Raw genomic sequence first — 27,450 nt, forward strand, 5'->3', positions numbered from 1 at the left:
GGGGTCAAAGCCATGTTTGTCCTTCCTCAGTGGTGCTTGGACCTTCAGCCCTGCGCCTCTGGATGCAGAGAGCAAGCGAGCCCATGGCTGGAGGGAGATCTCCATCCTTTCCTTCATGCCTCAAAGTCTGCGGCGTGGCCACTACGTCCAGGCCGAAAGGGCAAAAGCAGCCTTCCTGCATACCTCCATGGAAAGCCAAAGGCATTTTGAATTACTTTTTTAGGCATGCCAGGCACTCCTGTAGCCTGTCTACACATAGCTCAGGGGACTCTACAGCCCATGAAAGAGCTCCCAGGAGACTGGCACCCTCACTACTGATTCTGCAGAGACCCATGCAAAGAAAGGACTCTTGTCTGGTAAGTGAGATGTTGCAGACACGATTTGACTCATCAGCTGTATCTGTGGACAGGCTGGTGGCAGTGCTTCGCAGGAACAGAAGTAAGCGGCTGTGAGTTCGTGTTCCTAAGACAGGGAACATCTCCCTGTAAGCATCTCCCCCAGGAAAGCACATACATCGATGTGGGTCAAAAAGCCTGGCAGCTAACTGACCTGCAATTGCGTGGATTGGCCAACCTTGACAAGGTTAAGAGCAAGCCAACACTTGCTCTCAAATCAGGAACCCAGTGAGAAGCTGTTACCAAGAGAGATGGGCTCTGCAAGAGGGTCTGAAATAGCACAGTGACTCCCAGTAAGCTAGAAACACATATATATATAAGTTTGTAATGACTTGTCTTATTACATATTTTTGATGTAGCACGTTCTTCTGAGTAAACAGTACTTAATGTTACAAAAGCTTTTGCTCTATGGGAACAGGACAACAGATACTGAACTAAAATGAGCCATCTTCAAAGAATTGCTGTGAAATACAGGCATCCCCAGCTGAAGTCCCATCTTTAGAGGATGGGGAAGGGGTTTTCCTAAAAAGAGAACAGGGATGGCTCCAAGGCTCAGTCCTACGTGGGAAAGCAAACCCGCTGGGAGACCAGGTAAGACTCTGTAGTGCATCCAGCTCAGAGCTCATACCTGCAGTGCTCAGGTCCCCTCTGCAAACAATGTGGTGTCAAGCCAGGTATCTGCAAGGCTGAGCCTAATCCTGCTCCCGAGATTCTCCGTATTCATTCATACACCATTCATTTGTTGAAGAAAAGTTTCAGTTTGATATCTATACATGGTTCTCAGATGTACAGCTATGAAAACTACTATACACAAGTGCAGTGAATCAAAACTATTATCGCTCTAGACTTTTCTCCTAAAATCCCCTTTTGTTCCAGCTGTTTTCATTGGATCTTAGACTCTTCTCCACATGCTCTCAACCCTTCTTTCCCATCTGAGGCTCTGTACTCACATTTACCAGCTCACTGTTATCTGTCATTATTCAGTTAAAAGTTGGAAACTATTAAGCTTGAGACCTTATACTCATGTTGCAATCTAGAGACATGAGCTGGGATCTGTATGATAACATGCATAAAACAGAATAAACTTCTTGAGCTTAGTTATGTCAAAAGTCAATGGTCTAATACAGTGTGCATTACTGAGCTTCTCGCAGCTTTGCATCCTCATGTGTACATTATCCTGAGGAAGTGAGGTGCTTTTATCCAGATTTCACTACTGTGAAATGGGGTTTCAAAACCCTGGGGCAGCATCAGAGATGCCTTTGGGAGCTAGACCTGGCCTTATATGAGATCACCTGCAGCAGAGTAGAAAACTGACGTATGGTGTCTCAAATCTTCTGCTAATACACCAGCTGCTGAAAGAACCCTGTTCCCCACCCATCTGAGGCTTTGTGCTAGCTATAAAAAATGAATTAGAATAAAATGAGTTTAAAAGCAGCGGAAAAGTAGAGCTCCCAATATCAGAACTACTGATTTGGCTTCCTGTGTTTCTTCTTTCAAGGGGAACTAAGTTCCATTGCAAGTTGCTAGTGTTGGGGGCTGCTGGGCTGCCAGTGACAGAGGTAGGACTGAGCTTTGCATTCCTGGACGTCCCATAACATGAAGCGTAGTGGTGATGAGTGCCAGGCCCTGCAGTGCTGCCTCCATCCTGCTCCCTGGGTCTGGAGGCAGCAGCAACTCTCCCTTCCAGCACCACTGCAGCTTAACAGGCTGTTTCCATTGCTCCAGCTGGTTACAGTCATTTATAAACATCCTTTTTGTGGAAGTTGATGCCATACAACTTCACATGAAGCCTTTGTATGTTCTCCAAGACAGAAACTGCTATTGCATCGAACCTGTGCAGAGCTCAGTGTAATGAGAGCCAAATCCATTAAGACTTTAACATGCTACCACAGTTTAAATCACTAATAATGAATCATGACACCCTTGTGCCCCTCTCCTAACAGTCATTATTCTTAGTCTAAAATAGAAAAATCCAAATTATCCACAAATTTTCCCAATGATTTGTGACACCTGCCTCTTTGGCCAGACCTACACCATGAATTTTCATGCCAATTCTGAGCCTGTCCAGTTTAGACCTACTTATAAAATCTGATTGCCAGAGAATAACTTCAGACCAGGCAATCTCAGTTTCTTAATTCCTGAGTTGTTCTGTAGTATATATGATTTATAAAATCTGTAATTCATACCTTACCCCACCAGTAAGATTGTGGAATGGGGATGTGGTCAAGGCGGGCCCCACGAATCCCAGCTCTGCTGTAAGCCTCAGACGTCAAATCAGGGAAATTTCTGTTCAAGTCCAAGTTCTGAGCTGTCTGTCGTCCAATGACCCATCCATTGTAACCAGCTCCCTAATTTGTAACATAGAAGCCAAACTCAGCATTACTCCCTGTCTCAAAATAACACTTTGTGCAAATTGTTTAAAATGCCATTTTAATCGAGGGAAAGTTTTAAAAGAAGTGAACTGAAGATGTCTGTCCTGTTAAAAAACCACACATTAATCATTTTTTATCCCCACGAACACTAACGCACTAACTAGCATGCAGGAAGAATTTCACTCACCAGTGATGTGACTCATGAGAGGAACACAGCAGCTTCTTACTCAGCACAGAGCAGCATGCACAGTGGGTTAGAGGGGGAGAAAAAGAAAATACAGCTGACGCTGTGAGACAGGATCAGGGAGAATGCAATAACCCCAGACTCATAAAACAGACAGAGTTCAGCACATGAGCAAACACAGAAGAAAGGCCTTATTTTTCATGCTAATGGTGCTAGTGATAAAAGTGAGATGAAAAGAAGAAGGTCAGGTAACATAAAATAGAAGATTTGCTTTCACAGGTCTTCAGACACCAGCTGATGTCTGAAAATCGCCATCCATTATGAAAGCATGACAGTACAGAAAATATTCACATTTTATTATAACTGCTCTTTTAAAAGAGGAAGACCATCTATTCCACAGTATTAAACTACATTTGCTTATAAAATAATTTAACAGTCATTACAGTGAGTCAGTGGGCATTTTGTTCTAGAACTGATAGCAGAGAGGGCTAAATGTGTGAAAAAGTAACAGTCATGCCCACGTCATTGCATGCAGGCAGCAAAAATGACAAACATGGCTCTGATTTCCTCTTAGCTCTGTTCACATCATCTTTGGAAAGCAACCTACTGCCAAACCAGCCTGGGATTCTGGCTGCTGATTATTAACATTCCCTCCCGTATGTGACACTCTCTCCCAGTTTGTCCCTTCCCATGAGGAATTTTAGAAACATAAAGCCCTGAACATTTCCTTATAAAAAGTCTTTTACCTCTTCTGCAGCCAGTTCATACCCATCAGGGTTGAGTGAAGGTAGGAGATGAATTCTGGTATTATTAATCAAGGTCTGGATGCGAGGGTTCCCGAGAAGATACTCCGAACACAGATACTGTGCGAGGTAGATTAGCAGTTCTTTCCCCACAACTTCATTTCCATGCATATTGCCAATGTACTTAAATTCTGGCTTGACTGTGGATTATGAAGTAATGAGAGGCTTTAATTTGATTATACCTGGATGGCTTCCAAAAGCAGAGTAACCCAAATAGCTTACTGATGAGTCAGAAAGTTTTATTTACACTAATTTGATGCATATGTTCCTGTAAATAGCACACCAGTTCCAGGTGAATTTCCCTCCGTTACAAGTCAGTTCAGCGACAATTTGAATAGTGTGAAATCAAGTAAGTCCATGCTTAAGTAAGAGGCGATTGTTGCTCTGAGCTTTTGCTGGACCCATCATTAATTGTGAACAAAGAATGCTGCAAACAAAAATGTCAAGCCATGGCTGGCAAGGAACAAAATACACCCCTGGCACTCTCACTCACCTTGGGCGGCTTCAATGCCTTATATTGTCACAGATCCTAGAAACGACCTGCAGATGTGTAATATATTACCCCTCTATTTGGAACAGAAATTAGGTCGTGCATAAAAAGTGGCTTTTAGGCTAAATAGCCTTGGAATAAGACTATTAGAAACATATAACTGCACAATTACCTGCAGTTATTCTCTGTTTCCATCCTTCTTCAGAGACTAATGGAAAGTAGAAAATAGATGCATGTTGGAGACACCCTTTCCCATCTATCCTTTCATCTTTGTCTTTGATCCTGGCCAGCCTCAAGCACCAGACACTGGAGGAGAGGGCTGGCACAGAGCTATTATGCCAGCTTGCTCAGGCTGGCAAAATCTCCAACTCTAGAGCTATTTCCACCCTCTTTTATGCTATCCTGAGCAGCATGAAGCAACAGATTTAGAAGGAAATGCTAGATAACTCGTTAAACTACCATCTTTTATCATGCTGTATCACAGTTTTAATTGAAAAGCCTAATTCATAGGCTTTGTGTTTTCCTGGCAAATGGAGTATCAGCTTGAAAAGACACCTGCAATTTCTTTTCTTTAGACAAGAGAGGAAGGGTGATAGGCCAGGAAATAGTAATGTAGACCTTTGCTCTGTTAAAGATGTCTACTGGGATCCTGACCAAGTTTGAAGGCACCTCAAAACACCTCTATACCATGCAAGGCAGCGTGGCCAGGAGTAAACAAATCTAACACCAGTCTTCACCATCTTCTCTGATTCCCCTGCAGCATAACACACAGAGGACACGGTAGTTTGACCTGAGATGATAATCTCAATAAAGTATTAAGTCAGGTGTAGTTCAGCTCTGCTGCACCACTGAGGCTGCTTTGATGCTGGAGCTGGTCTGATCAGAAGCAATCTGAGACTCTTGGTATGCAGCAATGGCCAGACCAGTCCACCGGATTCAGCCAGGTACTATATTTGAGCAGGGAGCTGGTAACTGGAAAATACTACCTAATACTCCCCAAGAAAATGATCTACATTTTGAAGAATTTAGAACATTTAAAAATCTGGCCCTTACTGTCTCAGTGATGAATCTACAAAATAGAGATCAGCACTGTTCCCCTTTGCAGAAAAGTTGCGAGGACTCATATCTTAAAGGTGTTCAGGTGCTCTGATAACGTAAATTCCTGGTATCACTCACCTGTTACACTGACAGGTATTGCACTGACCTGAATCTCTGGTCAGGAGGATTGTTTTCTGTGTTGCATTGCCCTTTTTTGATGTCAATGTCCTTCTGTGTCTGAGGCCTTCTCACAAGTTGCATGTATTTTAGGATGTGAAGGACTGTGTTTAGACTAGGGACAGGCATTACTCGTAGGAAGTGTATAGGGTTTGATGGTACAGCGATAAATAAAAGGAGACGGAGGAAGTGGTAGGTGATGGAGAAGGCAGGTCAGTAACAGAAAACTATCCCAACTTCTTTGTACGCTGGGCACAAATAAATAATAGCCATATGACTGCAACCAAGTACTCCATCATACATATAGGAACAAGGAATGTCAACCACGGTCATAAATGGAGGTCAATAAAGTTAGGAAATTGCAACCAGACTGCAACTGCTATAGTGAATCATCAGCTATCACTGTAATTCAGGAAAACATAGGAGGAGAAACGTATTTGAATGAATATTTTTTACAGTTTAAGTGATATCCCATGAAAAGGACCTGTTTTCACTCAGATAATCTGGACTCCCCTCAAGCAACCTGATCAATACTGATATAACTCACGCAGTTCATGGTGTCCAGGCTTGGTTGAAAACTCAATCACAAGAAGATCCTTCCCTTCAAAACTGCGACCTATGCTGTAAGTTGTTGCAATATGGGAGCACTTAGAAGCAGTCTTCTTCAATGTGCTCACCATTTGGGAATATGAATGGTGTTTGAACTTAATAAAAGTTCCTGGCAAGTCTGAAGGCAAATCTTCTTCAACATCTACTTCTCCTGTGAAGAAAAATTGTAACACAGTGTTTAAAATCATGGTGCTCAGAGGATTGTATGAATGCCTGCACTTTTCTGCGAAATACCTTTTTCAGTAGTAGAATTATAGAAAATACAGCCGTAATCAAAACCTTAAATCTATGTAGTACATGCTACACTGTTAATTGTGGCATATTTTGTTTGCAATATAATGCATATGCACACAGACAAATATTTTGTGCAATGACAAGTTATAATTTGTCCTTTGGCATGCTTAGCACATTTTAGTCACAAAATGTACAGATTTTTCCCTTTGAATGTGGTGAATCAAACTCATTTTTTATGAGATTCATCTGTCTTCAGCTATCTGGATCTTCTTCATCCAAACAAAAATTTGTGACAATCATTAATGAGATTATTTTAATGAGCTGTTAAGCTTGTCAAGTAGTCATGAATTTATGAGTGCATTAAAGTTTCAGTTTTTACATAAAATATTTCAAATATACGGACAGCTATCATACAGGGCAGGGCTTATCTAAATGCACATTGGCAGTCTCAACATCTAGTTCTGAGCTGCTTGTCTTGATGCTCTTTGTATATGAGGGAGAGAAACAGATGCTTCTTGAGCACAGTTTAATTAAGTGTTTAAAATAGGTGGAACAAAATGAATCACACCTTACAGGTGTCTATAAAGATGACAAGCTGAGATGACAAGCAGTGAGGTTTTATGCCATAGACATGTCAAGCTGAGTGAGATGAGACCCTTCCCACCTAGACGAGTAAGATGTGTCAGCAGAGTTTCCTTCCTTACCTCGCAGCTTTGCCAGCGGGTCAAAACATCCCTCCTCTTCCCCAGCGAAAAAGCGGTCACAGTCTAAGAAGTAGGGCCAAGCCATGTCTATTGCATCAAAGGCAGGGAGGCAATTTTTTTTCAGGTTTTCACAGACATGCCTGCAGGGCTTTATAACTTTGTCTTTTTCGCACTGCGGGGCCAGCACGGAGCAGCCCAGGAGCCTCAGGTCCGGATTGCATTCTCCCTGGAGCAAGTTATGCAGCACGCTGATGAGGATGTACTCGGAGCTGTACTCAATCACTTCTCGAGACTTCTGATCCAGAAAATTAGGATACATCATTTGAGTATAGGCAACATCAGTACAAGAACTTAAGGCAATGTCCACGCATTTTGCTATGAAAAGATGAACATACGGAAAATAACTTGCTTCACTGACACTGAATAGTTCAGAGACAACATAAAAAATAATGCATTCAGTGCACTTATTTTTTTGTTCATGGATAGACTGGAGACAGTTTGCAATACTCTCGAATGAATTTGATATTTAAAACCACTTATAGAAAGATGATGGAAAGTATGCTTGGTCTGGAGATTGATTGCGAACAGTTTGATGCAAGTAAAAGTCATTCAGAATTCAAATGCTATCTGACAAATTGATGGGGCATCAGGGGCTATCTGATTGATAAGCGCTGTTCCTAAAATAAGATTTATTTTGTTAATTCAATACCTGAACAGCAATGAAAGGACAAATCCCTGGCCAGAAAACACTGGAGTACCAGCCCACATGGGAGGTCATTTAACAAACAGCTTGGAAACCACCAAAACTAATAAAGCCTGATTTCCAAAGGAAAGGCTGTCTCATACTCAATTAAATCTTCTCTGATTTAAATTAAGAATATAGTTTGAGCGTATTAAACACCAGAGAATCCATAAGAGAGAAAAAACCCCTGTTGAGGTGTGAATTTGCTGGTGTCTAACATGGGAAAAACTCAGATTCCTGAATAAAGTGTATTTGTGATATCACTTTCTCCCCTGTCCTTGCGTTTTGGTATGGATTCATGGAGAAGGTGTGAGATCATACAGATTTTTTTTTTCTTTAGTGGGGGAGGTATCAGTAAGATGTTTCTCTTCTTTGCTTGGCCCCACAAAATTTGTAAGACTTTAATATCTCTGAAACTGCAACCCCTCTGTGAAGTTTGATTGAAATTGCCCAAAGAGATCAAAAGTTATTCTGGGACTTAACTCACAGGCAAGCAGGCTGATAAATGTGCTTACATGTATATGCTTATAAACCTAATACATTTTAAGAAATCAGGTTAAGAGGTCTTAGGAAGGATAAATGTTGGTAATACCTTCAACCCACTCAGAGGTGAAAGGGCAGTAATAGAGAGATGTCTCTTCATAAAATAACTGGATATTACGGTAATGGGCCTATGTTTGAGCTGCCTTCTCTTGCTAATATCTCTGGATGATAACAAATACCATTGTCACAGCAGCAAAATCCTCCCTTGTGTGAAAGAGGTCATCTCTCTAGGAACAAGACCTACTCTAGCACCAACATCAGAAAATCTTTCAGGAAATAATGAAGAAATACTTAAAGTTTCGAGATTCTCCAGGGACAGCAACCAAAGTCACGCCATACCTTTCTGTACAGTTTGGCATTGACCTGCAAATAAAGAGGGAAAAAAAAGCATTATGGGGCAGGTATCCATGGTACCTCCCTCATGTTAGGATTTGTCCGATCTGGTAGCCCCACAGAGGCTACTGCAGCTCTATGTCCTGGGGTCCAGCCATACCAGGGACAAGCACGTATTCCCACTAGGCACATGTTACATATATACACATAGAGAAAACACAGTACAGGCAAACACAGCACCAAAAGCTTCATCCTGTTCCCCTTTCTGGCTAATCACGATAAAAGACCATTGATGGAAAAGAAGTACAGGCGGATCCCTCCAGTAGCTCAGCTTAGACACGCTGGAACCCCAGTAGCTAGGCTCAGTTTCCCCAGTAGCTGGCCCGTGGATCCACTGATGTCCCAGTTGCCTCATGCGCTGACGCACATGCTGGTCTCCCTGGTAGCTGGCCCAGACCTAGGGTCTCACTGGTAGCCAAAAGCCAGACACTGTGGTCTTCCCAATAGCTGGCTTGGACCTCCTGGTTCCTCCAGTAGCCAACTCCAAGACCTTCTGGTCTTCAGTATCCAGCCCAGGATCACAGCTGCTCAAATACCTAGCTCCCAAATCTTTTGTCCTGTCCGCTGCTAGTCCAGCTTGGTGTTTGCTAGCCATTGCACACACTGACATACACACACAAGGCACGTGCACTCAGGTCCCTCCAGCTGCTGCACCCCAGGCAAACAAGCCCCTCTGACCCGCGGTTTCACACCAGTCACTGGCACGTGAAGCCCCATACACCCCCATCCACAAACAAAAAAAAAAGAAGAGACCCTTACCCAGGCAAAGAGTTGGAAATGGAGTTTAATAAGAAGACAGGACAGACCGCAGGGTTCAGGTGGAGTCATGGCCAGACAAGCACACTGACCAGCCAGTCTTTGATCCACTTTAAAAAGGAGGACTTGACGATATAGCTGAAGTGTAGTTGTGCAAGAAATCAGGCCTGTGTTTGAAAAAGATGTTGAGCTGCCTAGCCCTGACAACTTGACGATATTTCTAGGCATGCTTAAAAACTGTAAGTTAGGTGCCTAGGAAATTTCACTAATGAAAATGTAGGTCTTTAGTAATCTGGTTTAGCCTAAAAGCCCATGTGAGTCCTTCCGTACATACCAAGATGCCTTATGGATCTTCCCCTAACAAATCTATTGGTCCCACATAATGCTGTGCAAACCTTTCTTGTAAAGCAATTAAGCCTTTGGTGGATATGAGGGGATGTATTTCTTCCCCATCCTACTTCATTCTAACTCTAGCACCAGCATTTTATAATCCTTTTAATAACATCTTAAAACTAATTATTTCCCTCCCCAACTACTCCCATGGGAAAGCTTTTCCAAAAGCTCACTCCTCTAATGGCTAGAAATTGCCTTTTAATTTCCTGCCTAAAAGTATTCGTGGCCAGTTTATATCCATGTGTTGTTGTGCCAGCATTGTCCTTTAGCTTAAATAGCTCTCTGCGCTCCCTGGTGCATGCCTCCATCGTGTGTTTGCAGAGAGCAATTAGATCCCCTTAGCTTTCTATTTACTAGGTCAAATAAATGAAGGTCTCTTGATTTTGAAGGAATGTGGTTTGATGACCCGGGAGAGGCCTCTTTTGCTCCTGTAACCAATGATTCTCTATTGTTTTTCTCCAATATTGGCAACTAAAGAAAAATATTGCTGCCAGGGTATCAGAGCTATTTTCACCAGCGTCTCATAGGAGCTAAGCCATGATGTGCAAGCTTTTTAAACACCAACAGGTCTGCTTTCCTTGTGATGTGTTGGGGATCTAGCTATGTTGCTATTTCTTCTAACTCTCACTGGGGGAACAGGCATCTAGCTTCTTGCTCAGTGAATTGAGCATTTGTCCTTGTAAGACCAAAATCATTATGTTTTCTTTTTTTCCTACTAAGGAATGTTTAAACTTCTACTCCCTGCATATTTGTTTAAATGTAATCATCTGCATATGTGTTGCTAATGAGTTGATCATTCTTTAGCCAAAACAAAATCATTATTATGAGAACAAAATTAACCCTGGAATTTTATCTTGGAGGGAGACATTTAATTGGAAATGAGTCTGGTTCTGTATTACGAATTGTCATTGATCCACATTACCTCATAAAATAAATGAGGGATCAGAACTAGCAGAAACAGCCCATCTCCAACACCAGCAAGTTCTGGTAAGCAGCAAGCTGGAAAAAATTATATCTATACAAACTCCTTTCCTGGCTTGGTTCATTATGCTAATAGCAATAAACAATACCTGGTTCATCAACAGTGCCTTCCGTTATAGGATTTCAGTTTTTCCCTTAGTTAGGCACAACTCCCTCAGTGAGTTAGTTATTAAGGTCAAGGCATTTCTAAAAAAGCTTCATTGCAGCCAGACACTGCATGTAGTTTTACATGTGGGGATAATCAAGGAATAGCATTTTGTACAATGCTAGCTGGGAGAGAGAAAGGAGCGCTCTCTCGTTAGTAAGAGCTCCAGCAATAAACCCCGCTGATAAAACTGGATGTCAGTACCTCCCTGAGTCTGGATAGTCTTACATCCTAACGCCATCACACCCACAACAACTTGTGAGGCCTTGGACACAAGTCTGGAGGCAGCCAAACGGTCCATACAGAGGGGAAAACTGGGTGTGGAGGGGACTGGCTTGAGTTCAGCCACATTCCGAGTGACACTATCTCTGGTTATCACCAGCGTCATTAGCAATGAATCCCCTTCATTACCTTGAAGGGTGGCAAAGAAACATCTGACGCTTTTTTTTCTCCTCAGCAGAAAATGACTGTATTGTAGCTATTATTTTAAACTAGAGGGTCATATGTGCTAAGTGCAGTTCTTCATGGGTCCATTTGGGGAGTATGAGTGGTCTTCCTACAACTGCTCACGTTTCCTCAAAAGTAAGAGGCATTTCCCCTCCGCTGGCTCTGTGACCAAGCTACAAATGTCCTTTTTGTTTGTCTCTCCGACATGCACTGATCAAATAATGAAACTGAGGCACACACAATCTCCCAGACCACTATTACTGCGCAGGAGTGCTATAGCCATCAGTCAGTTTGATACGTGGCACAAACCTGTTCTCAATGGTGTCTCAGTATTTTGCTTATTCAGCTGGAACAAAAAGGTACTCTGGCAACACACTGGAACAAGCAGAGGAAACCAAAAGGAAAATGCAGCAGGCAGGGTCTGGGCATGGTGCTGTTGCTTCCCCCTGCCCTGGCTCTCCGAGCAGCAGCAGTTTTGCTGCATTTAGCAGATGCCTCTTTCTGCCCAGCTGGCCAGAAGGAGAGGTGTTGGAAAGCAATGGATAGCTGATGGAAGAGACATGCAAAATTTGTGCGAAGTCATATGCTGGGTTCACAAGAGGACTGAATCATTTTGTGAGCAGAAGTAGATGTTAGCACAGGAGAGGTAAAGACAGCTCTGGTTTCAGACTGTCTGCTACCTGGCTTCTACACTTTGTTATTTTTACCATACTTATAGGCAGACGCAATCTATAAAGTAACATGGCTATTACTCATTAACAAAGACGCTGACTGAAGAGGATAGATTTATTTTTCAGATGAGGAACCCAAATCCATATGAACCTTTCCTACGGCAACTGAAGTTGTTAATCTCAGTATGTGTTAAGCAGGGGCAATTCTTCAACACAGGATAAAGCTTTTCCACTACTTTTGGCTCAGGATGTCTCTCACAAACTCAGAACTACCAAGACTCACTCATTGACGAGCAGCAAAACTGACTCCTTCCTCCTGGGTCCTAAATCTAGAACCTAAGGCTCACATTTTTGCAGCATACCATGCTGTTTTCTCTCTGTCTCACTCTGCCAGAGACTTCCAGAGACATCTATGCAGCTTCTGACGTCTCAGAGGCCAGCTCTGCCCAAACTGTAACACCTCTCCGCACCACAGCCCCGTGCAAGCTGCCATACGATCTATACATCGGCCACAGCTCTGTCTTGTAAACACCCAGGAGTGAAACAGCTTGAGCTTTCAGGTTATCAGGAGTTAATACACATAAAAGCAAGAGAGGTCTGGTTTATCCCAGACCTTGCTTTATAGCGAGTTTTAAATGTGTATGTGTGCTGATGTGGTGTTTGGACTTTTCCTGTGTTTCCTAATGCCAATGCTTGCATATGTTTTGGAGGGTGCGGCTCTGCAAGGGCCAAAGATAATTCTCCAGTATGTGTACTTATATAAATAAGTGTGGATGCACGTAGCTGGGCCAGAGCTTGCCTGTCTGGAGAGCAGGCGGCAGGAAACTCTCCGCAGCCAGCTCCCGAGCTGCAGCTGCACGCTCTGTTCCCGGAGCCCTGCACCCGCAGGTCTGGGTCTCTGCACACAGAAATGGCCAGCAAATCCCCATCCCCACCCGTCAATACCTAGTTTCGTCAAAGCTCAGGCAATGCCAGAAGAGTTCAGCCACTGCCTTTCTTTTTTTTGTAAGAGGAGTGACAAGCAGTGATATACGGAGAGTTTCTCAGGTCTCCAGATAAACTTGGCAGGCTTCAGTCGCTGCTGCTTCTGTGCTTGAAAGAGCCTAAATCTCTTCCATTTTTTGAGCAGAGGCTTCGCTGGGCTCAGAGGAAGACAGTGCCGCCTCCTCTCATAGTCTCATCCGTGGACAGGTTGGTACAGAGAGACCTTTTTCTTCCTGACCCAGAACAGCCTTTTCAATTTTTTATGTTTGTTTTTGTACTCCAGCTATTCCACCAGAGCTACAAAAGTCCTTTCAGTAGCACAGCTTCTATTTAAGATTATGGATAAAATAACTTATTGAAGAGAAAAGCCATTTCAAGCTTTCTGAGCCCTCTCTATAATATACGCTTCTGGTTTTAATTTGCAAAGGCAAGCTTGAAAATCTACAATGCAGCACATACATATTTTACTGCCAAGCTTACATTTTTTCCCCTTGATGATTCAGCACTGAAAGAAGCAAGCTGCTGTGATTAACCCTAACCCAGACAATAGAGCTCAACAGCTACTTCCAGTGCCATGGCTTGGCTGCTTGCCTTTTCAAGAGCAAAGCCAACAGGAGACTTGTGTGCTTGAGAATATGGAATAAGCACAAGGGCCAGTCTTAAATTCAAAATATCTAAATCATTCAGTGAGACTTACACAACTGCATTGTTATGACTGACAGATCGAACAAGATTAGATAATTTATCTTGCACAGACCAGCACACCCCCTGCTAGCTTTCTGGGTTTCTTACAATACTGTTTTAAACTGGAAGACATATGTATTCATTTTAGTCTGTTTATAGTCAAAACCTCTGGTTTTCCAAACAAAGCATTTCAGTTTCTGATCATATCAGTATTACTCTCCTTGCGGTTCTACATGGTTCATCGAGTCAGTCTTTGCAACGATCAACTGCCTTGTAACACTAACGAGACAAAACTTGATATCAGCGGTGATAACGCAAACACTGCTGAGCTGTACCATTTTGCAAAACATTCCAACAGCACCTGCAAATGGCAAAGCACCACCTGCCTCTGGAGTACAGCACCAGAGGACAAGAGCAGGACAAGATCCATTCCAGAATACTGTAATGGGTCAGAATCACCAGGAGGAGGGTGCAGGAGGAGTGCAGAAGTAAGGGGAAGAGTGGTAGAGGAATGAGGCAGCTGAGTAGCTTGACTAGGGCAAAAATGGTCAAGCAGAAAGCCCAGGGGGGAAGGCAGCTGCATATCTAAGGCATGGAGAAGATCCCCAGCCACAGAGAAGGAATTCCAGGAAAACCAGAAGAGAGGAGTGATTGCAAAAAGCAGCCCACGTGGTTAACTCCTTTTTCTGGATACATCAAAGCTTTTGTGAGAAGAGGACTGAATTCCTGTTACTAATCTTCCACTCCAGCAATTGCGGTAACTGCCCCAGGGGAGCAATGTGTTTGCAAATGGGCAAAAGCAGTATGCAGGAGCCTGACCTGCAAGCAGTGAGACTAGCCCCATTTTAGCCCTGCTCCCTCACATGAAGAAGCCTGAAAGCACCTGAAAGAGATTAATGCCTAATCTGCCTTCACTTTGCAGAGCAAGATCCCAGCAGGAAGACGGAAGCCAGAGTTTGTTATTAATCACCCTTCCTTCTAACCCATCCGCTGCCTGACATTCGGTTAAACACCCATTTTCATTGAACTCCTGAAGGTGTTCCCACAGCAATGACACTGCAGTCAGCTCTTCCAGAGCTGTTTCTCTCACAGGACTGGTCTGGGGCTTGCAAGAAGATGCTGTTTTCCCGTGGGTGATGGGAGTTCACGCAACCTGCAGACCACAGGTCAAAATCTGTGCAGAGGCACACCAAGACCTGCCACTTGGTAACGGCTCAAAGCCAGCCTCAGTGGTGGCCAGTAATACCCCCTTGTTTCTAATTGTCCAGATGCAGCTCAAACGAGGTTGCAGTTGTAGGAGCCTAAAAGAACTGACAAAGAGTATTTCTGTCTGCCTGTCTTTCCCCACTGCCTGTCCTGGTGCCTCTAATGTCAGGATTCCTGGCGTCGCCCCAGCTGTGCCTCTGGCCAGTGAGTGCTGCTCCAGGGGGTCCTTCCAGCTGAAAATCCTGAACAGAAGCATAATTCCCAACCCAAAAAACACTAAATGCCCTTTTTTGGACTCAGCTGAGATTGTTTCCAAGTTGTAAGGGCAAAATTATTGATTGGGAAAACAAAATGCAACAAAGACAATGGCAACAAAATGGCCCAGCAATGGCCAAATTGGCTGAAGACTTCCTGGGCTGCACGTGTGGCTGGACTGCTACTCAACATGCATTCGCTGTGCAACAAGATGATCTAGAGACATATAGAGACCATCTCTCAGTATCTGGTCAGTGAAGGAAGGAGAAATCAGCTCAGACCTGGGGGGTGCTGATGTTAAAACAACAGCTGGGGAGAAAAGATGGAATAGGTCACAAAATCTCCACAACTGTCATCTAAAGGATCAAATTTTTGTCAGGGTGACTGGAGAAGGGTGAAAACACTTAGGCTGGTAATCTGGACGTGTGATGCCTCCAGAGCTTTACTTTGTGACCACATACTCTCTGTAGATCAGTTCCCACTGTCTAAGGATGCAGTACTCTCCAAGTGCTTTGGCCAACAGCTTACCACCGAGTCAGAAGCTTACCTTTGAGTAAGTTCAACTCTGTTGAATGCCATGGGACAGAAGATCATGTCTGAAAAATTGGGGTTTGAATCTTTGGTGCTACAACCCTTCCAAAACATTTGCCAAAACGTCATTCCATCCTCTTTAAACACAGCCTATGCAGCCCCCTAGCATAACTCTGTCTTTTCATTAGTTTAGATGTATGAGAACTACTGTAATTAACATCACATCTGGTTCTTCCACAGGTAGTTAAATTTTAGCCAAATGTGGCATTTTTATGTTACAAAAGATTGACAGTTAATTCAACAGCCTTGACTTAAATCTGTGCCTTAATCTCATATTGTCTCCTAGATAAGGGTGTCCTGTTATAACCCTGTAAAACTGAAATAGTGCCAGTTAAATCAATGGAGTTACAACAGGATAAACAAAGGAATTGAAATTTCAGTTTTATTTCTGCAATGGGGATAGCAACCCTAAGTCCTTAAACTCCATTGATCTGTGACAGCTGTGTCCAGTTGGGAGGGTCACTCTGTCCAAACGAAGTTCAACAGTCATAATAGCTCTGGGTCATAAAAGCCCAGCGAAGAGACGAGGACATAACCCACCAGCCTCAAACACCATGTTCACAACATGATAGGTGACTTCTGCATGGTACCTCCATGCTCAGCCCCCCTCAAATGACGGCACCTGTGACATTTATCCAACATTTGGTCCAGCCTTGAGGAGGGGATGGCTCTCACATGGCCTGGGCAGCCCAAAGGGGTCCACGGTAGCTATCAGCCAGCCAGCATCCCCAGACAACCACTGACTGACTGTGCGGAGGGAAAGACAATGTGTAGACAATGTTAAAAGGATTCAACCATTAGTGTTACTGCGTCTTGCTAAAAGCCTAGCTGTGCCTTAGGGCGGTGGGGGGTTTGTTCAAGCTTTGACTTCTATGTGTTTACACACCCACACTTTAAAAACGTCTGAATAACCATTCTGAAGAAAACTTTGCCTTCAGATTAAAATCATGCATAAACTATTTCAGTAGTAAAAGGGTACACCTGCCTGTTATATTTTCATATATAAACTGACTTTCCCCACATAAATAGCTGTTTCTGATCCCATTTCCCATGTTAAATGTAGCTGAAGATCAGTGTTGCTAAAATAATGACTGTGTAGAAGCACTAGAGTCAGCGGCGGGAATCCAGAGCAGCTCACATGACTTGGTGATGACAACCGGGTTTACGAGAGCTGGAATTTCTGGTCTCGTGAGTGTGCATGATGTAGATGCTAGTTCTGCATTTTTTTGTTTTGACAAGTCTTGGACACATCCATCTTGGGTGCAGCAAGCAACGTTCCTGCAGCATGGGCTTTCCCCTATGTGGCGGCACAGCACCGTGGCCATGCTCCATGTCTGTGCCTGCCCGTGCCACCCGCAGCAGGATGAGGACCCAGCTGGCACCCCTGGCCCTAGGGCAGAGGAGCAGAACCCACCGCCGGGTCAGCCAGTGCAGTCACATGCATGAAAGCAGCGGTAGCTGGAGAAGCTCTGCCTGTGTGTGCACACAGACACGGGTTTCACCAGGAAACAAGCATTAGAAATGTCCACAGCTGGTGAACTAGTATGTTCAGGTCTCATGAAGCTGGGGCCGACGGGAAGCTCACGGAAGGATATGGCTTTTCCCTTTTTCCCTTTCACCTAGCAAAAAGCATGGCACACTATGGAGATGAGAGCGGCAGAGAAGAAGAGGGGAAAGGTATAGCATCTATATGTGAAGCCACTTTTTTCTGTCAGTCTGACCTTCCAGAAGGCAATCGGCCTTAATGCCACAGCTTAGAGAGGAGCCAGTGCCACAAAATCCGTGCTGGGCTCCAGCAAAAACACAGTACCTGTCCCCTGCCTCCCACCCTGGTGGGTTTTTCCCTCCCCAGCTCTCTTCCTTGTACCTCCCCACTCGTCTCCAGCGCTTAAACTCGGAGACCCTCAGGATGGGGTGACATCTGGCTCAGGACGAGGGGACCCACCAAGGTGTTTGGGAGAGGAGGATGCCCACAGGTGAGAAGCGTGGGCTAGCCCGGCACCAGCGCCCCAGCCGCTCTCCCACCTCCACAGCTTCAGACCAAAGGGCTCCTCGTCCCCACCAGTGCCACCCCACAGGCTCTGCCACCACGGACCCCAAACGCCCTTTCCACCGCTCGGACGGGGAGCGAGGGGGGGGACACCAAATCTCTCAGGCATCTCTTTGGCGTCTGAACCGCAGCAGCGTCTGTACAAGCCGAGGAGCCCACACGGTGGCACCACAGACGGCGGCCGCTGCCCGGTGCCCGGTGCCCGGTGCCCGGTGCCCGGTGCGGAGCGGCCCCGCCGGCAGCGGGACCCTGGCCGGTAAGGCCGGGGGGGTTCGCCCAGCGGCTGGGGCAGCTGCCGTGCCTCTAGCCCAGGAGTCCCCGGGAAAGCGTGTTCTGAACAGGAGCGATCGGGGAAGGTTTTAGCGCTGGGGTTTTACAGCCTTAGCCTGAGCCCTGGAAGCATCTCGGGGGTAGACCTGGCCTCCTTTGGGAGGAAAGGCACCTGCTTTGGGTGTTTCAAGGCAGGTGACTTTAGCCCGTTTCTACTTTGGTTTTAGTTTTGTCGTCAGTGATGGGAAAGCGCTGCATTTCACTAGTTGCCGCTGGAATACGTCAGTCAGCGAGAGAGACCCGTGCAACTCGGATGAAACAGGAACCTGTGCTATTAGCTCGCTGCACCGAAGACCGGCCACCTTTCAGGGGACACATGCTAAGCTGTACTTTTCTCCCCCAAACGAGAGGCTGAGAGGCCAATAAAACTCACCAGGGTCTGGAAGCGCTGCCTCGCAATGGGGCAATGGAGCATCTTATCACTGGGGGACACAGTGGCTTACTAGCTCCCCGAGGATACAGGACACAGCTGGGGAGAAGGGATCTGCCCTCTCTCAATGCCATGGCTCCCAGCTGCTGCTCAAAAAGGTCCCCACTGGGCATGGATGTGGGGCTGGATGACAGCAATCATTTCCTTATTTTTCTAAACAGAAGAGCGCAAAGTATTTTGTAAGGATCTTGGTGTTGTAAACCATGTTTCATCTTGGTTTCTTATTAAAAAAAAGCAAAATGAGTCACAGCAGAGCAAATATCACCAAGAAGGCCAGGCAGCCTGCAGAAACCAGCTCCAGCCTTGCTGGGAGCCAGACAGTGGCACTGGTTCCCACTGCCATTCTCTCCTCTACAAGCAGCTCCAGGCTGGTCTCCCACAGGGCACCGCAGGTCTGGCCGCTGACATACACCGAGATCTGCACAAGGGATCCCAAACCAGGGAGAACTCTCACTGCTACAGCTGAAGACATAACCGACTGCCCTGGATGCTGAGAGGGGATCCCTGCAAGGTCTGCTGGTGAACACGTGCAGCACTGTGGTCCCCTTTCTTTTCAGGTGGCCCGACATGACCCTATTCCCCCTTTAGAAAAGAAAGACCCTTGAGAAATAATGGCAGGTCTCTCAATATCCAAGCTGCTACTTTATTCCCTGGTCCAACATCCCTCACATTGCACACCAACATGTGGTGATGCTGACAGCTCACTTTCCCTACCATTAGCCATCCCTCTAGGGCCATATTCAGCAGTCGTGTCCCACCACATGCAAGGTGTATTTCCATTGCCTGCCTTTCCGCAAACTCTCCCCTAAAGACAGCACAGTTGCCAACACACACAAAACATTCTGCCACAGCAGAGTTACCGCTTGATGATCCATACGTTTGTGGTTGCTAGGATTAATACCCCATGGCAAAACTTTGATCGGCTAGAACTGGAGCAGAATCATACCTCACAGAGAAAGGGCATGCTGCAAACCACACAGCCTCTTCCTGTAATTGACTGTAAATAGTCTACAACACTTCTCTTTGTGCAGCTTTATCCAAAAATAAAATCCCTTTAGGCTGCGGTAGACCTCACTTTGATGTTCGTGGGAACAGCACTCTCAAATTATATGCAGTACACAGCACATGGATTGCATTGTGTAGCAGTTCAATGCCAGTGACAGTCTATGGCTTATATTTAAGCACTGAAATATAGCTGAATTTCCTTGGGTAACATTAAGGTCAGCTGCAGGTTAACTTATCCCTTCTTGTGTTCCCATAAAATAAATATTTTTCTGAATAATTTTGAGTTTGAACCCCCTGAAAACAGTTTCCTGGAATAGACATTGTCACTACACTGGAATTCACTTCTCCACTGTCCCCACATAAATGAAATTTGAATTAAGCCTGCTTGATTAAAAACACCACCTATTTTTAAAAGATACTGTTAATATTTTTTATTAGTCGACTGGTTACTGAACCAAAAGCTTTCAATTCATTTAGCAGCGTGTTCCTATCTAATCTTTATTCTAATGGGTAAATGCTTTTCCAGCCAATCAACTCATACAAATTCCATATTGCTTATAGCAAGCTAAAACACACCCTACAGCTGTCAGATCCTAATAAATCTTCTCATACTTTGGACTTGAAATAAGTGACCTAAAGCTAAATATAAGAAGAAGATTTTTTTTCTTAAGTAGAAAAGCATACAGAAGGTCAAAAGTTCATCTTCTTGCAATCTAGCTACCACATTCCTAGAAGGCAAGGCCAGAGATGGGGCAAATCCTCTGCCTTCCCCACAACAGCGAGGGGGATCCTACTGACTGGGAACTCCGTGAATTGACAGAAAGACACGACTACACATGGCCTTAAAAGACAGTGATGGGGAAACGTTACGTTCCCCGCATCACACGCTTGTTTTTCTGTTGCAGAGCTACACCACCTCCTGCCTTCCCATCCACACTTCCCAAGCACAACCCCAGTTTCATCACTGGCAGTCTGCAGGTTTCCAAAGAGCTGAGCTGATCCCCTCGTCTCTAGGGCAGAGGGACAGCTCCTGCCTCCCTCGCCTCGAAGCTGGAACCCCTTACTCTGCTCATCTCCAGGAGAAGGAAAAAGAGAAGAAGGGGGACTTTTGGGGTGGTTAGCCTTACCTAGGGTCTCCTGGCCGGTTTCACAGCGGGGTGCCGGCTCGGTGGCCTTAAGCAGCCCACCGAGGAGAAGCAGGAGCCTCAGGACCATGGTGGAGCCCCTTGCGCAGGCAGCACAGCGATGTGGCACTCGCTGCCCGATGGAGCTGCTCCTCGCTCGGAGCCTCAGCGCGGCTCTGGCTCTCCAAGCTACAGAGGAAATCAGTGCACTGCAAGGGCATGCCCACGTCTCAGTATGTGCAGTCCAGGCGTCAGATTTCAGCTAGCATTTGAGCTTGGAAAGCAAAAGGCTTTGAGACAAGAGAGGGAGGAGGAATAAGCTCCCCCTCCCCTCTGCCTCCTGACCGTCTCCCTCTTGCAGCCTGGTTTACAATTTCATAAACACTTGGAGTGGAAGGGGGTCCCTGCAGGGATGCGCCCGCCTGCTCCTCAGCCACGGGTCCGACACCTTTGGTCTTCGGACAGTTTTCCTAAGGGACAGGGGAGCTTCGTTAAAGCGCGTCTCGCTGAAGCCGAGAGCGACTGCCTGGAGAGAGCAGGGGGGGAAGAGAGAGAGAAAAGCAAACAACCGAAAGCAACGTTCCTCCCAAAGAATGGTATTTCATAACCCACTTAACTGGAAGTTTAAAAAACAACGTGACAGAGAAGGGACTCTAAGTTGCATCACCTCCAGCACAACGAGAATGAGAACCCACAAAACAGCCACCAGGATCCCCCTCTGCATGCTCCTCCTGGGCATTTTACATAAGATCCAGCTTACAGAAGCAAACTTGCAGGGATACCAGCCTTTTCTGTCTATTCTTACAAAAAAATAACTTCAAAAAATGTAGATAAGATCCCAGAACAGCAATTCAGGCTTTAACTGGATGGTAAATCTATATTAAGTTTATCTTAAATTTGGGGCTTTTTTAGCTTTTTTCTTTTTGTGGTAGTGGTGGTGTTTCTTCGCGGTTTTTTTTTTTTCCCCAGAGAAATATGCATTGTATGTTTTTATCCTTATACAGCAGGTATGGTGGAGAAGTTTGCCTTAGGTAGGATGTGAACTCTTCATTTCTTATCTACACATCAAAAAATATCCTGTATCACAGGAAAAGGAATTTTTCTTCAAAATCCAAGAGAGAGCAAAGTATCCTATCTTTCCAGGCAGTGCATGTTCCTTTGAGGACAGATACCTGCTTACACAGGAGAGCAGAGAATCTGTCCTTGCAGTTGGAGGACACTGGCTCCTGCTGATCACTATCAGAAAGATGAGTAGGGAGTTATGGTGCTATATGATAATGTAATCAAATAAACCCCCTATAGGGGGTCAGAAGCTGACAGGGCAGGAGAAAGCTGTATGCCTCTCAAAAAGCAATTGATGTCTCATCATGTATGGAAAAGGTTACACTGCTAGATGGATGGGGAAGCTCAGGGGTAAAGTACATCCTTGGCTGCTGGGCTCTGCAAGGCAGGGTGGCTTTTCTTGCCTCCAGAAATTCCTACTAGATCCAGAGACTACAGGGTCTGCCCTGGGAGTAAACAGCACCAAAGCCCATCAGGGTTCAAAGAACAAACTTCTAAGGACAAGAATATTATTTAGCTGCCTTTTTCTGCCCTGGTCACACAGCAGCATGTCTGGACTCTCAAAAAAAAAAAGATAGTACCAACACAGCTTGGAAAGTGTGGTCTCCAAGGGCAGGAGTACTTCACCTTCTGCCCAGCTTCCCGACCGCCTGCAGTCGGCTGCTCTGAATACCAAACTGCCACATTCGGACCTGATGTGCTCAGGTACAGCTGAGGGTAGGGCTGAGGCAAGGCTTGCTGTGTGCCTGGGCTGTGCATTTTGCATTAAAGGGAAAGAATGAGGCTGCCCAGATCTAGCCTAAGTGATGTGGCTAAATTCCTTACAGCAAAAAAGGCTGCAGAGATTATACCTACAACAGAAGCTGACCCCCAGTCCTTGGAAATGCTCATGTCTTTATTGTAATTTTCTGCAACCCTTAAGAGTATGGAGTGACATCTCTCCCATACATCCCAATGCTTTTTGAGGTGAGCTCTGCTGCAGAACTAATCTTTCCGTAGCTGTAATCGTGTCAGCTTTCCCCTTTTTTGTCTTTTTCTTGTTGGCATTTTTTTGTTTCTGCCTGTGATTTCTCACTCGATTTCCCATCCTTCAGCCTAGGTACTATATTCTCATGAGTGTTTCCTCCCCTCTACCACACTTCAGGCCACCAGTCCTAGTTTAGATGCCACAAACTTTAGGACCATATTTTAAAATACCAGCAAATGTAAGTCCACTTTACTAGCATCCCCCAAAACATTTTGCAAACCAATGACACCTGCTTTCACCTACTGTGGTACTCCACATTCATACTGTGCTCCATACTTTATCTCGAATACTAATGAGATAACGTCCTATCACACTGGGAATACTGACTTGGTGACATTTGGGAATTACCATTCATTATTTCCCTGAATTAAATGATTGTGGGACACATTATATTGTTTCCTGTTCTCAAGATTATTGTATCCATCTAATATTATTTGTAGATTGTCTATGCATTGATTTCCACACACCCCCCCGCCGCTGCAGTTCAGCCAGCCTTTGGACCATTACATCATATTCATCAGAATCAAATGGAGACAGTATTTTCTCTGCCTTGCATAAGGCAGTACAACCTAGTGATTAACTTGGATGAGCTCTGGAACTAAAAGAGCGTTGTGTCTCATCATCATAGCAATATGCTCAACTTAATTAGCCTTGTCAAGGGTCAGGACTTCTTGACCTCAGTGCAGGCTTTCCAGGACCAGAGCTACCATCTTTTACACACGGCTGCAACGTGGTACCCTCATTCCTGCAGGTCATCTTGGGTTTCTTTATGAAATTGTCTACAGCTGCAGAGTGGGTTTAAGGGACCACCATCTCAGATGACAGGAGCAGAGCTCTACCCACTCTTCGTGCTTCCAAGGCTATATCCTGCCCCACACCATAATTGTGCACACTGGGCTGCCTAGGAGCTCTTTAAAGCTCTTGTCTTTCCTTTTTTATTTTTCTTGACTTCCTTAAAGGGTCAAGAGAAAGTATTGGGCAGGAGGAGAGACAGAGGCATTTGGCATTTCTGTCAGAGATTACCCATACCCAAGGTTTGCACATCCAGGTTTGTTCCAAACATGAGAATGGGAAAACTGGCCTGGCTCAGAATTAGCTCATCCCCTGCAACACCTGGGGCGTGGTGTGCTGTATGGCTCCTATACACACCAACACACTGCTGAGTAAGCTCTGCACAGGTATGCACAATGAAGGGGCACTTGGTTCAGCAAGTTACCTTGTTAAGGATTATTCAGTATAACAGAATAAACAAGTAACAAGGAAAGTGATAAATTAAACCCACAGACACTCAGGAATTAATGAGCAGGTGATGAAGGAGACATTAACAGGGACTGGAACATGTTGGTCACTGACTGATGGGCCATCAAAGCAATGATTTGCACAGTCTTGAAGAGGGTCAGCCTGAACTGATAAGAAACATGAAATGTGATTACCATTAATATTATGGGATAATCAGAAGTGACTTCAGCAACCATGCAAAACTTATTATGGTCTGCTTAGGGGAAGGATCAAAGGGAAGGACCAGCGTGGTTTAGGGATGCACAAGAGTAGGAAAATCAAAGAGGAGGGGGATAAAGGGAAGAGCTGCATGCAGGCAGGCTGCTGGGCAGTATGCTCATCCAAGTCTTGTGCCTGGTCCCTGCAATCTACTCTATTGCCATATTAAATCCTCTCTTTACTTCTTTTTCTACTATGTAATGTCCCTCTCTGACCTTGGTGTGAGTGCTGAAAGATCAAAGTGCCAGCAACTGGAGAGACCAAGGTATAAGCTGCAAGGTCTAAGTGTCAGCAACTGGCAAGACCTGGATGTGTTTATATTTCCCAAGTGAATATAATCCTATGTCCGTGTGTGTGTGTGTAGTTTGCTAGTAAACTTCAGTTCGGATTAGCAGGCAAGTAGGAGAAGACTTACATCTCGAAAGACTCACGTTCTGAATCAGTGGCTGGGTAAGGGGCCCAGGGTGCAGACATGGCCTGAGAACTTGTGCTGATATTTGAGGGATCTGTGAATGTGAGCGTATATGTGAACCCAGAGAGCGGGAACACATCTGTTTTCACCAGTGAACCACAATCCTGAACAGCCAGAGAGGGGCAACAGGACCGGGCTCTCTGTGCTTACACTTACGTGAGTGCTGTTGGTAAAGGCAGGACTCTTGTGGCATTGTGCACGTGTACACGTGTGTGTGTGCGTGCCACAGCGGGGCTCATCCTCGCTGCTGGCTGAACCTGCAGTTGGGAACAGCAGCTGCTGCACCCACAGGTCTGGGATGGAGAAATCCCTGGGCATCAGAGCACAAGCAGGAAGGGGAAATCCCCAGGTTCTGGTTGCCTGGATCTGGCAGCCACAAACATCACATCCTTAACAAGCTCCACTACACCAACTAAATAAAACCCTCAATAGCTGGCATCCAAAAAGCTCCAAACTTCTTTGTTTCTCAACTTCTACAGACCTTTTACGTGCAAGCAGGATGTCTATTTGGTACCAAGATAAAAAATATGCAGCACAAGGAGGGTAGATGGGGGCCTAAGAATGACATTAAGGTAATTAGCAACAAAGGGGAATTTATCAGTTTGTCACCACCATCTATAAATGTTTCCATGGTTGCATGCCATAAGGCATGGAAAACAGAAGGTCTGGAAGGGTTATTTCATTTACTCTTATCTTAGATTGCTTGCTTTTTTTTCCTCCTTTCCAAGGGATTTGATCCTAGGCTTTACAGTGTGTCTTTCTGTGAAGCTTTGTCCGTTCCCCCGTGCACAGTTGCCGCCTCTGGGTTCCCCTGTAGACCCGCACCTTTCTGAGGGGCACAGTAGGTCAGCTACTGCTCCTCCTACCCATACAATATTTCCAGCCAGCCAGCATTTCTATCTTGCTTGGCTATTTTTCAGCCCATTATTAGTACTCTCTATATATCACTTGTTCTTCTCACGTTTGTTGTGTGTTAACACTGACTATATTAAACAGGACTACTAGCAGGAATTGCACAGGTGCATGACCAAAACCTCTAAGTATTAAAAGCAGCTAGGGAAGGTATGGGGGTTGGGAATAGAAGGATTTCCCCACCTCTGTCTTTTCATTTCTGGATTTTAGTAAATCTTGTGTGCTTTCCAGGGAGTTGACATCAAGTTCTGGGTTAGGCTTAAATATGATATATTCACCCCAATTCTAAAAGAATCTCGAACAAACAAATCCCAGAGTGATGAGCAGATGTAGCAGCATCAGCTGCGTTTAATTGTTTGCACCTGAATCACTACAATAAAGTTAAATAATTTTACTAGCTCTTATTGCTGACTACCTCTTTCCTGATCAGACCTTTCTGCTAGCCTACAGCAGCAATCCAGAAATCCTCAGACAGGACTAAATACCAAAACTGATTTATCTCTTTGGCAGGTACTCAAAGTGGGATTAAATACAGCACATTTAACTTGCTTGCATTCTCATGATTCTTACTGTTGTCAGAGAAATTTAGCAGAGCAATATATCAGACTTAGACTGGTTTTCATTACCTGGTTCTTTTTATTTTGACTCTGCTAATAGGAAGTTGAACAACAAACAGAAGCAGTGCTGCCTAGATAACTGTCTCCTGAAGGACAAACAGACAGAAAGCAGATCAAAATGCTACTTCATGGCTTCTATTTCTCTCCTGCACTCGGTACTAGTGAAGCTGGCAGAAAGGTGGATGGCAGCACATCACATCTGCTCCAGCACAGTCAGCAGGCATAGTTTTAGGACTTTACAGTAGTTTAATCCAGGAGATATTTTCATTTGGACAGCAGAAACCAATCCCCATCCTGCTTTTTTTTCCTCTTACAGTTTCTGCAGAACAGGGCAGAGAAGAGGAGCTGCTCTCAGGACAGACAGGGAGTGAATTAGCAACTTCCTGCAAAGCAATAGCAACTTTAAAAAAAAAAACAACCCTGTTCTACCTATCTTTGCAACACCTTAACCCCCTATGCCCTGATTGTGCTTCATGCAACAGCAGAGATCTAAGAAAGGCCCGCGAGGGCTTCTCTTTCAGCTTCTAGGTGCTAAGTTAAAAGAGGAAAACATTTGTTCTCTAAACAAATATTTCTAATTCAAATTAACATACACGTGCATAAGAGAAATGGCTATTTTACTGTAAAGATACACAGACTATTCTGAGCTATGCACTTGTTAAGAGGAGCACTTATTTTGGGATGTTTCTCCGTGCCTTCTGGGACCATCTACATCGTGCTTGGAGAGCTTTTAACTTTCTCAAAGAATTTTTTTCAGCAGTGCCTTTTTTCTCAACTTTCAATTTGTTCCCCTTATGACCCACAAGGTTAAACCAGCTTTAGAAACTACCACACATAAACACTGAGTGCCAGAAAGTTGATGGAGAGACTAAGAGTAGAGAAAAAAACCCCACACAAACAAGAGCTTTCCTGTTTTCCTGCTGTATTGGGTCTGGCTGAGATGGAGTTAATTCTCCCCATAGCAGCCCTCGGTAGAGCTGTGCTCTGCATTAGAAAGGTGTTGATAACACACCAGTGTTTTGGCTACTGCTGAGCAGTGCTGGCACAGCATCAAGGCTGACTTTCCAATATTTTTGCCCCCCCCGCAATGGCAGGCTGGGGCTGGGCAAGGTCTTGGAGGAGGCATA

The 27,450-nt window shown here is 44.9% G+C and overlaps 1 protein-coding gene across 1 annotated transcript in view; it reads right to left on the reverse strand.

Annotated features, from left to right (window-relative positions):
• Nucleotides 1–20,992, reverse strand: part of CPZ (carboxypeptidase Z) — a 35,959-nt gene extending 14,967 nt beyond the window's left edge. Inside the window, exons 1-6 of the mRNA XM_075022441.1 lie at nucleotides 20,740–20,992; nucleotides 8,631–8,654; nucleotides 7,007–7,381; nucleotides 6,007–6,219; nucleotides 3,698–3,894; nucleotides 2,582–2,743 (exon numbers count right to left, since the gene is read on the reverse strand). Coding sequence (XP_074878542.1) covers nucleotides 2,582–2,743; nucleotides 3,698–3,894; nucleotides 6,007–6,219; nucleotides 7,007–7,381; nucleotides 8,631–8,654; nucleotides 20,740–20,827 — 1,059 coding nt within the window. The 5' untranslated portion in view covers nucleotides 20,828–20,992. The remainder of the gene's footprint in view (nucleotides 1–2,581; nucleotides 2,744–3,697; nucleotides 3,895–6,006; nucleotides 6,220–7,006; nucleotides 7,382–8,630; nucleotides 8,655–20,739) is intronic.
• Between the last annotated feature and the right edge of the window lie 6,458 nt (nucleotides 20,993–27,450).

This window comes from Buteo buteo, chromosome 1 (assembly GCF_964188355.1).
Source record: "Buteo buteo chromosome 1, bButBut1.hap1.1, whole genome shotgun sequence".
NCBI lineage: Eukaryota > Metazoa > Chordata > Aves > Accipitriformes > Accipitridae > Buteo > Buteo buteo.